The following is a 16,045-nucleotide window of genomic DNA, read 5'->3' on the forward strand; positions in this document are numbered from 1 at the left end:
TAAACAAAGCCAAATAAGTTCCTTCTAGAACTTGAGGAGTGAAGATAATGAAAGCGAAGAGAGGATAGCAACAGTTTCGTGGAACACTTTTAGAATGTGTTGTTTAAAGTTATTTACATTCCTGACCCTTTCCCTTGAAAATGATTTGGCTTGTCTCAGTCCTCAAAACTAGACCCAACACTCACATGTAGGCCACATGCTGACCAGCCTGAGCAAAAGGATACCTATTCCTTTGGTTCTCGTGGCTATCAATTAAGACAAAATAGATGACTGTCTGGGAATACTCTCACTGAAGTAACTCCTACCATTTCCATAGTCCAGTACAAAGTAGTCAAACAATGCATAACCTCTATTCATGGAAGCGATATATTAATAAAAAACAGATGGCTCACTCAAGTACCAACTATGTCTCAGCATACGTTAATACTAACAGACACTAACAATAATTCTTACGTTTCTGATTTTTATGTTTCTATAAAAACCCCACATCAATGGACCAAATAAACAAATCACTAAATTAATAATTTCCAAACATAAGCAGACCATTTCCAAGTTTTCAGCTATAGTTATATAACAATAGAAAACTCAGTTAAATTGTCTATGATAAGCAGAATCAAAGAATGCTAGGATTTTTTTCAGATTGAAGAGCACTTACAGAATTACTTAAACTTTTAATTTTATGAGCTAAGTGTGCATGTTTCTAGTCTTAATTATGGAGAAAAACAGAATCCAAATTCCTGAATACTGAAGAAAGCTAGTCAGCTAAGGGCCAGGATGTTACTAATGGATTTGATTAGATACAAACCTAAGATTTTGCATTTGCACTAACAATAGTTTTTCTCTGTAGTTGCCTCTATTGATGCCTGCCTATGTTCTCTCAGCATAGAGCATGTCTCAGTGCACTGATTACATTGCTTCTGAGGGCCAACTTAAAACTAGCTGCCTAGGGAGTTTCTCCAGTGATCAGAAATTATTTCACATAGGCTGGCTACTAAAGCATTGAAGGAATGTAACCTGGAGGATAAATAATCCTTATCTTGAAATATGTCCTATAGTTCCCCAGCAAGACTGATTTCCAGTTGCCCATGATATCACATTAGCTTTGTGGCACACATATGACTTCCCCAAGATGCCAGATGCTAATTCCTGGAACCTGTGAATGTGTTATGTTATATGGCAAAAAGGAACTAAGGTTGCAGATGGAATTAAAGTTGCTAACCAGGTGACCTTAAAAGAGAGCAATTACCCTGATTTAGCTGGGTGGGCCAAAAGTAACCACAAGTATCTTTAAAACAAAAGAGACAAAAGATGAGCTGTCAAAGGAAATGCTATTCTGACATTTTTAAAATGGGGGGAAAAGGCCATGGAAAAAGTAATGTAGGCCCCTCTAAAAGTCAGAAAAGCTAAGGAAGTAATTTATTCCCTAGAACTTCAAAAACTGGATCACACAAAGATAGCCTAGCATGTTTGGATAGTTTTAGTGGTAATTCTTTTTATTTATTTATTTATGCCAGCCAGAGAAATTTCATAGAACACAACGTATCATTTTCCTTCCCTCTCTGCTCCACCTCCTCATTCTCTGCTGAGGTTTCCTGGTACCACACTCCAAAGGAACTACTTATATCCTTATGACAAGAACGGCTTCTGAGAAGCCCAATCAAAACACAATCATATATTTCTCTAATTTTTACCTGTATGAGATATTATCTCATTTAACCTACATAATCATATAGAAGTTCTCACCTATCCAAATGTAAATACAAGTGACAACTCCTAAAATCATAACTAAATTTGCCATACATTAATGGACCACAGCCACAAAAAAAGCATATAAAGAAATAATAGTGTTGTTGACAGTGAATATTATGAGAAACTCCACTATATATAGAAATTATGAGTTATATTTATCTACAATCTGTTTGTAAACAGCTGCCCCTAAGTCCAGACCTGTCAATTTTGACCTATGGTATAGTTATGTGGTTATATTTTTAATGACACTTTTAATTATATCACTTCATAAACTTCAGCATTTTTGTTCTAAATTCCTCCTTTGACATTCAATACCCTCCAATATCAAACTAAAATTTTTATGACTTCTCTTTGTATATTTCTTGATCAGTGAACCTACCCTCTGTCATTCCATAAAGCATAAATGTGTAAAAAATATAAAATTCTGTATAGAAACCAGTTTTGCCATCTAGTCAAATACTCTGATGACAAAGATCACAAAACAAATACCTACTGAAAACTACAAAGACGTAGTTTTCAGTCAAAGCTTTCCTTCTGCTGAGTAACCATTAACTTGAAGTTGACTGTTTAAGAAACTGCCATGAGTCTCAGAAGAGACATTGGATTTGAATTTTTTTTTTTTTTTTTTTTTTGGTTTTTTCGAGACAGGGTTTCTCTGTGTAGCCCTGGCTGTCCTGCAACTCACTCTGTAGACCAGGCTGGCCTCGAACTCAGAAATTCGCCTGCCTCTGCCTCCCAAGTGCTGGGATTAAAGGCATGCGCCACCACGTTAAACACTACTGAGACTGTGAACTACTATGGGGACTTTTGAAGTTTGACTAAATGCATTTTGCATCATAATATGGCTACAACCCTATGGGGGCCAGGGAGTCAAATTCGGTGATTTGAATGAAAATGCCCCGCCCATAAGCTCAGAGAGAGTGGCACTATTAAAAGGTGTTGCCTCGTTGAAGTAAGCATTGCCTTGTTGAGGAAGCATGCCACTGGGGGTGGGCTTTGAGGTTTCAGATTCTCAAGCAAGGCCCAGTGTCACTCTCTCTTCCTGCTGTCTGCTGACCTGAAATGTAGCACCTGTCTCGGCTACCTCTCCAGCACCACGTCTGTCTGTGTACAGCCATGCTTCCCACCATGATGGCAATGGATTAAACCTCTGAACTCTAAGCCAGCCCCAGTTAAATGTTTTCATTTATAAGAGATGCTGTGGTCACAGTATCACTTTATACCACTTAGAACTTTAACTAAAATAGACTAGATATTCTGTCCTTGGCCGCAGTGACAAGTTCTTCTCTGCTAACTTGTCAAGGTCAGGCTTATTTTCTGATTTACTCACCGAGGGTATTCTGTTCCCCAAAAGAAAGGCTTCTGCAGCTCTCCAGCAGGAAATCCTGAGAGGATGGCAAGCAAACAAAAAATAGTAAGAATATGGAGATGATCAATATTCAGACTCTGGTTCCAACTACAGCCCAAATCGTCTAGATGCTCATCCAAACTACAAATGCAGTTGTAGATCCAAGGTATCTACAAGAGATCTATCTAGAGGTAATATTAATTCACCTGAGTCTGAAATAAGTACATGGAATCATTTCAAGGACATACAGATATACTATTGGCAGAGTCCAATACTGTCATATGCCCTGGAAGCTGCAGGATAGCCAGCAGGTTCCTGGATACACATAGGTATCAGTTTCTTAGGTATCCACTGTTGCAGGCACATGTGCCACAAATAAAGAATGGTTATGCATATGATACTGTTTATTGCATTGTATTTCTTTGTAATAGAATCTTTGAACTTTTATTTTATACATGGGTTCAAAGAAGGTCATAAAGCATGTGTGTGAAAAGAAGAGGTGCATACAATGTGCATGACAGTTGTTCCTAGGTGCCCTTTTGCACACCCAGCACTTATCCTGCCCAAGGAGTAAAGAAATACAGCTGTTCACACATAGAGTAGTCTAACAAGATACAGCTCAACTATCATAGTTTCATGTTACTCTAAACTCAACAGTTCTAGACCTGTACAGCTCCAAGAGGTCATGTTTTCCCTGTTGACTTGGGTTTGCTTAGATTACTAAAAGAAGTTCATAGTATTCTAAGAAATAGAATGATTCAAGTTCTCTGTTTTCATTTTCCCTTCATTCTTCCATGTATTTTCCAACCTTTCAAACTGAAATTGGCAACATACAACAAAAGGGAAATGAGGGAAATCTATCATTTCTTTACCTTCCAGTCTCTCCTTATTCATCACTAAGGGAAAGGTGAAGACTGTTGGTAGATAGGTGATTAAGAAGTAAAAGGCTGAGGATACAGCTCAACAGTAGAGGACTTGTATATAGTCTTTGGGGGCCAGCACTAACACCACCAAAAATGAAGTAAAATTAGTAGTAGTAGTAGTAGTAACAGCAGTAGTATAAAAATAGCTAAATTAGTTCTGTGCAGCATTTCTACATTGCTGGTGAGAAAAATCTACATATGTGTAGTACATGCTACAAAATACAAAGTGTGCCATTTTGGAAATTCCATAAACAAATTAAAGCATTCTTATTCACTTTTGAGACTTGCATTGTTGCATAAAAAGACAGAAGGAAAAACTCATGCAGTGACATAAAATTTTAGTTTTCCAAAGAACAGCAGTAAATAGCAGACAAAAATCACTGTTGGTGAGTCAAAAGTGAAGGTGATGTTTTCCATGTTAGCATTTGTGATGGCATTTGTTTTGCTTCCTGCATAGAAGGCCTTGCATCTTCATTTTACACTAAACCATACAAATTAGTTAGCAGATCTTGGATATAGGTGAATACAAGAACCACTTGGCTTTGCTCTTCCATGTCACCACTAAATTTTGTACCCTGTGCTGATCCTGGGAGTTGTGATTAATAGTCATTACAGCTGGGAGTTCAAAGCAACAGGAGACAGAATGGGAAGAGGGAAAGAAACCTTCTGTAATGTCCTTGTCTGCTTGAGAGCAGCTGCTCTAGGCCCCATGAGACTGAATGTTCTTTTATGAATTAAAATGTTCCTCTACTCTCTGCTCAACTTTCTACCTCCCCCTCCATTCCAGGACATGTTGGGGGGAAATGAAGCCAAGAAAGTAAGTCTTGAATTTAGAGATGAAGTACTCTTTTCATAAGACTCTCATATTCTATGTCTTTTATTATTAATATCAGAGTTTGAGATTTCAAGGTACAAAAACCTAATTGGAAAACAGAGATGGATCCAGTTAATGCTTCTCTCTTCCTGCTGCTTTCAAATAAAGAAAAACACAACTAATGTGATTGAATTTCAAGGCACAATGTTACTTTAATCTTCATAATTTCTACATTTCCTTAAACATCTTTGGCATCTTTACATTGATAGTTCATCCCTTTTTTGGTGATTTGATTTTAGTAAGTCATTCTGATTTAGATATATATGCGAATATGTATTACATATAAATGCAAATCACAGTGTTTATATGAAAATCCTATTTCACACAATAAATCACCCCAAAGCAATGATATTTTCTAATAAGAACAATGATCATAAGCCAATGTGATTTAATTATTCAATCATTATGGCTTCCCTGCCTGGTGATGTGCCCAGCTGGAAGCAGTTATGTCCACTGCCAAACTTGTCACAGAAAACAACTTACACCTGCATAAGCCTCCACTGCTGCAGCTTTTGCTGTTTTTAGGGGCCCCAGACTCCAGTGCTGAAGTCATCGCATCACCCTGATCAGCTATATCTTCTCAGCTTGTCAGGGCCTTGAAACCCAATAGTGATAAACTGAAGAATCTGATGCCCTTAGGCATGTTTTGCTGAAGTGAATGGATTAACAGTGTAAGCTGCATTTTTAGAGATGTCAACTATCAAGAGTGATAGATGGAAATCCCAACAAGGTCAATTCAATATCTTATCTCATAAAGTGGATAAGTTGTATTAGCAAAGGTGGAAGTGAGAAATAAATAAATGGGAAGGGAATTCGTTCTGTCTCCCTTTTCAATAGGTATCTATTATGTTTTCTCACCAACTCATTTTATTTCAATGTTTCCCCACTGCAGAATCACTCATTGCTTGTTCCAGACTTTTAAAGCTTTGTTTTTTAATCAGTATATTTATGGGAAGCATTCCTTACCGTGTGTGTGTGTGTGTGTGTGTGTGTGTGTGTGTGTGTGTGTGTGTAAGAGAGAGAGAGAGGTGGGGAGGGCGTTTTGGGTTGGCAAAAATTAATGATTTTATAAGAAGTATGGTTGGAGGGTAAGTTACTGCAAGCATGTTTTAAAGGACTAAATTTCTGGGTGATGATATGAGAAAATCCCTAAGAAGTAAAAAACTGAGTAGAAAGATGACATTTGGTGCAGTTCATAGAGGTCCCCTGCAATATATGTGTGCATATATGCATGCACGTACAATACAATTCAATTCTACACTAACAGACTGTGTTCTTTAAAAGGAAAGACAAGTTTCTTCTAACACAACAGATAGAGAGGGGAAACTCTGGGACAAAGCTCCAGTTTTGAATTTTTGCTTATGCACACCCCCATCGATGAGCAAAGCAGAAACCACCTATACTGAGCCACATGTGAGTACACACCTTGCCCAGATGCATACCCCTCAGCGCAGTCCACTACTTTGAATCACTTTGTGCTTTACAAGCCACACCTACCATATCTGACATCGAAACTACCAACTTCAGTATCTCTCCTCCTACCACACACAGTAACTTATAAGGAGCAACTCCCCAGACAACAAATGCCACAGCAAACCTCAGTTCTTTTCAAGGGAAAGTGTCATTTTTACCATTGTGTTTGTACAGTTGCCTACTATAAAACATAAAAACTGTGTTAAATTTTGATTAGGCCCCCACCTTTTGTTTTTAAATGTGTCAATGATAAGTTTTCTCATTTATTTTTATATTTATATAAAATAAAAATATGTGTGGGGGTAATTATGTGTGTATGTGTGCAGGTGTCCTTAGAGGCCAGAGACATTGAACCCACCTGGAGCTGGAATTTCAAGTAGTTGTAAGCCACCCAACATGGATGCTAGCAACTGAACCTTGGTCTTCGACAAGAGCAGGATATGCTCTTAACCACTGAGCCATCTCTCCAACCTGCAATCATAGCTTTTTGATTGCTGTATGCCATCCTCATTTTCCTGTAAACTCTGTGGCTTTTATTACATAATTTTGTGTACTTACAAAATTATGACAGGAATGTCATGGTATAGCCGGATGCACACATGCCAGTTGTTTTTAACTGTCATGAAGATTAAGCATCAGATCTTGTTTAACTAGTTTGCCAACTAGTTACTACTTAACTCGGAATAGGTCTTCAAATGTCCGTCTCTATGATTGCATGTGTTAGTCCAGGCACCACACTATGAGAAATACTGCCCAAGAAGTTGTCCAAGCACACTCTGAAGTTTAGTGCTACACTGTGTATAATTAAGACCACAATAAAGACTGCTATGTTGCAAATGAAAAAGTAAAGGACCAGTTTTAAAATTCTAGCATGGAAATAGTTTTCTATGAGTTACTATTGGGATAAAGTGAGGTATAAACATAAATAAATAAATAAATAAATAGTAATTCAATAACTCTTTTATATACTCAAAATAAGTACCCATCAAATACATACAAATTGATTTTAGTAATCACCTTTGGGAGGAAATTAGTATTCTAGGTGGTAGTTGGTCAGAAAGAGCTTTGAACATTAATGGTTTACATTTTGATTAGCCGAAAGAGCTTTGAACATTAATGGTTTACACTTTGATTAGCCAAAAGAGCTTTTGAACATTAATGGTTTACATTTTGATTAACCAAAGGTAATCAAATTTTTCACTAAAGTTAGCTGTTTTGGAAGTGTGTGTTTTACTGAAAATTCTTCTAAAAGCTATCAAATAACAGTTAACAACGCTTATATAGTGTTGTTTTGCTCTTGTATTGTTAATACGAACAAATCCCATTCCTATTTCAAGCAAAAAAATTAAACCTTGTAGGTATAGAATTTCAATGACTACAACTGTAGCAAAATAAAATATTGGCATCTCTATGCTGTAATCACTTCATTGTTTATTGTAATAATTTTTCTTTTTCTGATTTGTACCCTGGAAAGCCACAGAGACCTGATTTTAGTTTTCTACCTGGGTCAACATTTCATTTTGACTGAACTTTCTCTCCTATCAGTGAATACTGACTAACTTAATTGGAGCTCACAGAAATGCTGGACATAGAATGCAGACAGCTCCTATTGCTAGCCTTATTGCCAAAGAACTGATCACATTTAGTGGGTAATTATCCCAAGTTCAACGATCTGATTTCTATATTCATAAAGACATAGCTAAAGTTTTCCAGGAGAAGTTAAATGTTTCTGAGCTTCCGTAGCCATTTTATTATTGTAAAATCACTAATTAAATTTTTTCAGTGCAGCACATATAAAGATAAAATTAACAAATTACCCCATCACTCAGAAATTAAGAAAGCAAATGAATATACTCAGGACTGAAAAACTCACACTGTGTGTGTGTGTGTGTGTGTGTGTGTGTGTGTGTGTGTGTAGTGGTAATTTCCCCGTCTCCACCCATTTCTGTCTACCTTTAATCTATTTTTCTCCTGTTATCTGCGGGCCTTATTTCAGGTATTTGTTCAGATGTCACTTTATCCTCTAGTACAATGGTTCTCAGCATTCCCTTTAATACAGTCCCTCATGTTGTGGTGACACCCAACGATAAAATTATTTTTGTTGTACTTCATAGCAGTAATTTTGCTGTTATGGCTCCTAATATAAATATTTGATATGCAGGATCCACAGGTTGAAGACTGCTGCCCTAGTGCTTTTGAAAGGGTTGGGTGTTATCCATCATCATTTTCTGATTTATAACTCACTGTAATATTCAGAAGCTCTCCATTTGAATAGATAAACAATCTTGCACAGGAATTATAAGTTCCATAATTAAAGGGGTTTTAATTATTACTTTTGGGTTTTTTTTAGATTATAATACAATTACACTATTTCATCCTTCCCTTTCTCTCACTGCAACACCCTCAGAGATAGAATGTCTGACAAATATCTGTTGCGTGAATGGAATTCATACCCTATGAACCTCAAAAAGGTGGCTGAGATTGAAGTATAACCTGTAGTTACAATTATATTTTGTTAGCAATGTTCTAAAATTTATTTAGTGCTGCAATTACATTGTTTCTTGAAGCTTTCATCCTCAGTGCCAAATCTGGAATATATTACATTATTCAAGTTTGACTTTCATTTTCTTTCAAATGAGAAATGTGTTGGTTCCTTGTTCTTGCTACCATGGCAAAACTAGTATAGTTTTGAAGCCAACACAGGGTCCATCGAAACACAGTATGAGGTTTGTGAAGATGGCTCGGTAGATTAAATGCTTTCTATACAAGCATGAAGACATAAGTTTGGATCCCCAGCACCCATGTAAAATGCAAGGTGTGATGGCATATGTCTGTAATACCAACGCAGCAAGGCAGAAACAAGATCTCAAGGACTCCATCGCCACCCAGTCTAACCAATAAGTGAGAGACACTGTTGTAGAAAATAAGATGGAGACCAACCAGCCAAGACATGAGACATCAACCCAGCCACATTAACATCCAGAAATGAACACACGTGTGAATATGTACATGATATGCAAACACAAACAAACTGAGAAGTCCTGCCTAGTGCTTAGCTTTAAGTAAGTTCTACCACAGTCCTTACCTCCCCTCCAAAGGATTAAAATGTATAATGCCCTTTCTAACATCTGCAGCAAATACTGATACTGAAGAACAGTTTGATCTAGACAAAAACTCTTGACCTGAGAGGACTGAACTAACATCAATCTCTTTTCCCTACAGTTTCTGTTCTTTCCCTTTAACTACAATATATATTTAAGTTCAATAAGTACAACATACAATTTAAATTAATTATCATATAGCAAATATGGAAACAATACTTTTCAAAGGCTTCTCTTACTATAGTAATTCTCTTATTCAGAAGTTTTACATTCTCAGGTTGACACAATGCTATTGCTTTTTAAGACAACTTTGAGTAGGACTCACATGTCTTTTCCTTTTGTTTCTGTGTTTAACCATACTGAACAAAATGGGAGGCCTGAGACTCTCATTGTCAGTGATTGAAGCCCAGCCTACTTAATTTTTTTCCTTTACTCTTGTCAAATTCTACCAACATTTGTCAACACAAGACAAGGCAACTAAAACTTATCTAAATTCAGAACCATTCCATTCAGTACCCTTCTGATTATTAAATTATTTAGTTAGGATTCTTCCAGGTACCAACAAGGCAGAAATAGCACTAACCGATGCAAAGTTCAGTCCCACAGAAGTAATAGGGCTTGAGAATATGTACAATGGTAGGTATACAAAGTCAAGCACTGAATCAAAGGGTTGCATACATGCTATAACTGCTTTCTATAGAGATATACTTTGGTTTCCCCAATGATTAAGTATATGCTTCTTTGGGTTTTTAACCAAGTGTGGATGTTGGTAATATTTGCTGCTAAAGGACTGATGATGTGCACACGATGTTCTATTACATTATTGCTTTTTTCAAGTAATACAATATTTTGGTTTGCATGGAGTTCTTGATGTGTAAATAAGGCTTTCCTCTAATGTATATTATGACAGTTATTTCCAAGTCTTAGGTGCGAGTCTCATATTACCAGATGAATCCATATATAAACCCACACTTCAAACTTGTTGCTGATCTATCATTTTAGAGAGGAAGTCATGTTTCTTATTAAATTTAACTTGTAGTTTCAATCTTCTTACATGTTTTATTTTATTCTGTGCAATAGTTTCTAGCTCTATAACTCACTAAGTGGATATAGGTTATGATCCATATTCATAATTGTTAGTATATTTAAATATGTCATTAAAATTATCACAAGCATTGGATTTGGTCAGGAAGATAGAACTACTGACTACCAATATTTACTGAGTCTCTGTGATATTCAAAGCCACCTGGGTAAGTTCTAAATGTACAGATAACATACATCATCAAAGTACCTACAGTCTAGAGAATAAGAGAATGTTACTGAACAATCACATCTTGCAAGACTTAAAGAAAGGGGTGGGCCTATTCTACCCTTTCTTTTTAAATTTTAAAGTAAATTTTCTTGCTTAACAGAGAAAAGAAATGCAGGATTCACAGAAGACATGCAGAGGAATTTGGAGAGGGGATTATTTATATAAATATTTATACTAATGGGTAGAATATATGGCTGATAAAAACAATCAATTGGCCTTTGAGGCAGAAAGTGCACTGTAACAAGGAAACTTGTTCTCAAAGTGTGGTCTGCTGACCAGCAACATAAGCATCTTTTAGGTACTTGTGAGAGATGCAAATATTGAACCTCCACCCCAAACTTTCTCAGTCAAGAACACTGGGCATGGACTTCTGCATTTCAACAAACCATTCAGGTTACTGAGACCCACAAGCTGACAGAATAATGTTAACCCCAACTGCAAATGAGAATTTCAACCAAAAGAGAATTCCTAACCAAATTTACCGATATTCAATGTCTGTCATGTTGTCTACCTGTACACGGTCATACAAAAAGTAAAGAATTGATCATTTTTAAGCTAACTGATCCATAACTCAGCCCTCCTGATTTATTCCATTCACTCCATCTATACAATATTTTTACTTGAACTTTTTTCAGATGATAGTTTCTAACATTAATCTTTACATTACCTAAAAAAAAAAAAAACTGATTGTACTAAAGGACAAATATACATTTAATTGTAATTACCTTAAAAATTTCAGGAAGAATGTTAAAGGGAATGAGTATTCAGGATTAGTTCTAGCTATAGGATAACCTGGATAGCATTCTTCTAGAAATTAGGGGTGGGGAACATGAGTTGAGACATGAAAATTACTGCAATTACAAAGTGTTTTTGGTTGTGTCTTTTGTTGTTGTAGTTATAAAAGGATTTCATTGTCACTCCTGCTAAGATGAATAGTGGTTTTTTATCCAAGTTGGCATCTTGCAATATTTTGGTTCATGCCAAACTTCCTATTTCCAGAAAGTATTGCATTCTAACAGCTGTGATTCCTGTCAAGGGATTCAGCAAGATGCCTTAGCCATCTGCTGGCTTCCTGCAGGTAACCTCCTGCCACCAGATCTAGCAGCCCAGAGCAGACAAGCAGAAAGCAGCTTCTGAAATCTGCCCTCCATCTTGTAGCTTTCTTTGATGACCATTCTATTCTATTTCTTCCATAACTACCTTTATGCCACAACAAACACCATCTCTCTCCTTTACCAGAGTCATCAACCATCCCTGTTTTCCCAGGACTACAGATATACTTAGAATGCAGTATTTTTTCAGTAATAAAGCTGGAATGGGCCCAGGAAAAAAATAAGATGAAATTAAAAGCACTGCTTTCACCCACTAGGTCTGACTCTTTTTTTTTTTTTTTTTTTTTTTTGTATTGGCAGCATTTCAAGGGCTCAATAGTTCTCAACATTCAGCATCTTTCAAAGACATTTGGTGATTAAAATCTTACTAAGATCCAAGGTGCTAGTACAGACCACTGGAGTGCATTATTTAGTAAAAGAGCCAAACAGTGCCCATTTGTCACAAGTAGTAGTGATGCTACTGGTCTGCAATAAACACTTTGAGTTCAAATTCTGAAATAGATAAAACACTAATTCCCACTTCCATGGCAGTATGAAGCTCTATTTGGTCCTTTCATATAAACAATTGCTGCCCTGGGCCTTAAACAATGAAATCAGTGGTGCTCAGTCTTGTCATGGGAACATATTAGGTAAATATATACTAATGGATACCTGTGTGTTTCACTGCAAATATATCTATTTATTTGATAATAATTTTATCAATGAACACATGACTATAATTCCACCACATTAGTTATACTTAATCTCTTCCAATATCATCCTTTAAGATGCAAACTCATCAATACATGTGTCTGCTGGTGATGGAGACATAAATTGGAAAAAGAAAACAGGACCATGGATATAGCTTAGTGACCATGTTCTTCCTTACTATGTGAGTTCCTAGATTCAAGCTGCACCATTGCAAAACCAACACAGAGACACATGTCTCTTTGGTGGGTAATAATTTTCTTTCAATTCTGTGACTTTCTTTAGGGTATATTCCAAGAAGTAGAAGAGTTGCTGCATTAAATGGTATTTCACTTTAAGTAAAAGTTTTACTTTTACAAAGTAAAAGAAAACTGTAAAAGAATTTTTAAGGAGGGGGACAAGTGAGATTGGGAGCATCCAGATTAGTGATATTGACCCTGACTTCCTGTCTACCATTGTTGTATTCCAGGATCTTGATGCTCACCATCTAGTTCAACAGTCAAGTAGTTCTCAGCCAGTGCCCCACTCGCACCTTCGTTCAAATCCGATTGACCCTAACAACCATTTCATGCTTGCTATTACCAACCCTGCAGTAAATCTGCCCAGTTCACTACAACAGAAACAACATTCGCAAATATCTCAGACAGAAGACTGAGGCTGTACAGGCATCAATCCTAAGTCTCACTCACTAATGGGATTCTAGGAGACCTGAGCTTACCAGTTAAGGATGCTTCAGTTTACTCATGAAGACTTCACAGAGCATTGTTCTTAACTGGCTCACAGGTCAGGCCTATCTTAAAATTCTTACAGCAGGTGCTTTTTAAGCATACCATCTGCCAATTTTGCAAACTGTTGAAAGTTTGTTCATGACTTAACTTCATCTGTGTAAATAAACTTTGTAAATCTCATTGTAAATTTTTGTGAAACAACCACTTTCTGGGGAATATACTTCAATATTCTTTATAAGGTATCTTGCAGCATTTGTCTGTCAAGTAATCTACCTTCAATTCCCCCTTAGGCAATGCTAAAGGACCAAGAAAATAGTGGACTTAAATACAGCTTTTGCAGTGAGCTTAGGGTTCAAAAAAATGAAGTACTTTCATTTTTACAATGTTTTAATAGACATGCAATCAGTAGGATGTGGATCCCACCTAACCTTGTGATACTCACCTACCTCCTGGCTGATCTCACATCCTATAGTCTTGCCATATCAAAAGAGAAAGAAGCCCTCGATAGTAGAATTTGTGAAAATATATATGACTATTTGACGATATCTTGGTATATACTCACATGTGTAGCTCATATAATTCTCACATTTCTTACCCAGTGTTGAACACTATAGTGTAAAGACTGAGAAAGTCCCATCAATAAATAGGTTACTCTCCCAGACCTGCTGTGATAGTTCATCTTGGTTGTCACCTTGATTGGATCTGGATCAACGAAGACAATCTGGAATCAACTAAGCTCTGTATAGATAAGTTATTTCCTGGTTTGAATTCAGTGATGAGAGGAAAGACTTTTACACAGAGTAAGGGTTACTCTCCAATTTAAGATGTTTTTTACCTGCCCAGCTTCACTCCTTGCTGATGAGAGCACCTACTTTGTTGTTGTTGTTGTTGTTGCTGCTGCTGTTGCTGCTGTTGTTGCTGTTGTTACCATCCTTTGCAACATTAAAGCCAAGCTTCTTCAGCCTTCCAACATGAACTGAAGACCAGTGGTGACTCTCTAGGAATCCTCCAGGCCTCCAGTGACATATTGAGACAATTGACACATCTAGCCTCATGAACTGAGCAGTTACTGTGTTCTCAGGCTCTCTGTTGTTGGACTACTCAGCCTATGTCATATAAGTCAATCTAATGAATTCATTGCATTAGATTTATTTATTACGTTGATTCTGTTCCTTTAGAGAACCCTGACTAATGGACATAAAATTTACTAGTGTTGCAATTGTTATGAAGTTATTTTCTCTTCTGAAAGATGGGTGTGTGGGATCATGAACGGCAGCCTGTTTTGGTTGAGCGGGGCTTGCTCCAGCAACCCAGTAGAAAACTCTACAAGGGACGGAACAATGAGCCACGTTCCCAGAGAAAGGTACCTGACACCACAGGGCCCCCAACTCCATAATTCTGTGACAATCAATCACACAGACAAAGCCCCAAGCTCCTGGAATTCTAGCTAGACTCCACCCTCACAGTTACCTGACAATAGACACAGACTCTCGCCTGCCCACGTGGGAACCACCAGCACCCCCTCTCTCCCTGCCCTCCCCTTTCTTTGGAGATGACCAAGCCGCCCCTGGGGCCTCCACTTTTTTTCTCAGCTCTTCTACTGTGTCCAGTGGTGTCTGGGATGCCTGAGACTGAGAACCTGTTATCTCTGGCCTCCGTGAGAGGCCCAGAAACCTCAGACTGTTCACACCCTCTGGGATGGGGTCCATGGCTTCCCACAGCCAGACACCCACCCGGGGCCACGTAGAAAGTTCGCAGCAGTCCTTTGTGTCTGCCCGAAGTACCAGAACTCTGGTGGGATGCGGGTTTTCTCCCACTCCCGTTATTCCCCCACGCCCACTGCCTGACATGGGCGCATAGTACAAAGTTTATAGAGCTATTAGGAAGATTAGACCTTCAAGTAGTAGGCACCTTAATGGCTTCCCAGCATAGAGGAGTACACAGGGTAATCACTAGATGCACTTGATGTGAGTTTTTCAAGAAGAAATGGAAATGATTGAAAACTGTATTATATACTATCATTTTTTAAGTTACTAGAGTTCTTGGGATTTAACTTACCCATTCCCTAACTCCCTCTTACTAACGCCAATGCCTCTAGTTGGGTCCTCTCCATCTTTCTTTTGGGCCATGTACAAAACTCTAACTTGTCCAAGTAGCCTGCCTTTCCCCTTCCTTGAGCCATTTTCTTTAAGAATAAAACTAAGTAAATAAAATTGTTTTTTTTTCCCTTCGCAAAGAAAAGCACACTAATTCCCTGTTCTTCAACATTATCTATAAGTCTATTATAAACCTCTTCCACAAATCATGTTACAGCCTTTGCTTTCTAAAGCACCCAGGCTGCCTCTGCTCCAACATATGTGATCATTCTCACCATTCATTCCTGCACCATATGCAGCTCAGCATGCTACCTTTGCAACAGTCATCCCTACCTACATGTCATAGCATTTCTTCTCTACCTAAAGAACTTTGTTTTCCTGCCAAGGTCTTCTCGATCATCACTTCCTCCAATCATCCAATCAAAGCTCACACAGATTAATTCCTCCCCACTGCAGTGACTACCAGAGTACACTGAATACTCACTACGATGTCCTCTAAGTATGCAGGCAACAAGCATCTTGCCCAACTCATCAGAAACAAGCATTAATAATTTGCTATGATTTGGCTACTATGAGCCAGATTTTTGTCTAAGCATTATATATATATATATATATATATATATATATATATATATATATATA

The 16,045-nt window shown here is 37.5% G+C and overlaps 1 protein-coding gene across 1 annotated transcript in view; it reads right to left on the reverse strand.

Moving 5' to 3' along the window:
* Phex (phosphate regulating endopeptidase homolog X-linked) overlaps positions 1-16,045 on the reverse strand; it is a 238,258-nt gene that overhangs the window by 24,381 nt on the left and 197,832 nt on the right. Inside the window, exon 16 of the mRNA XM_021152917.1 lies at positions 3,080-3,134. Within this exon, the coding sequence (XP_021008576.1) occupies positions 3,080-3,134 (55 nt within the window). The remainder of the gene's footprint in view (positions 1-3,079; positions 3,135-16,045) is intronic.

The sequence above is a fragment of the Mus caroli genome, chromosome X (genome assembly GCF_900094665.2).
Source record: "Mus caroli chromosome X, CAROLI_EIJ_v1.1, whole genome shotgun sequence".
Taxonomy (NCBI): Eukaryota; Metazoa; Chordata; class Mammalia; order Rodentia; family Muridae; genus Mus; species Mus caroli.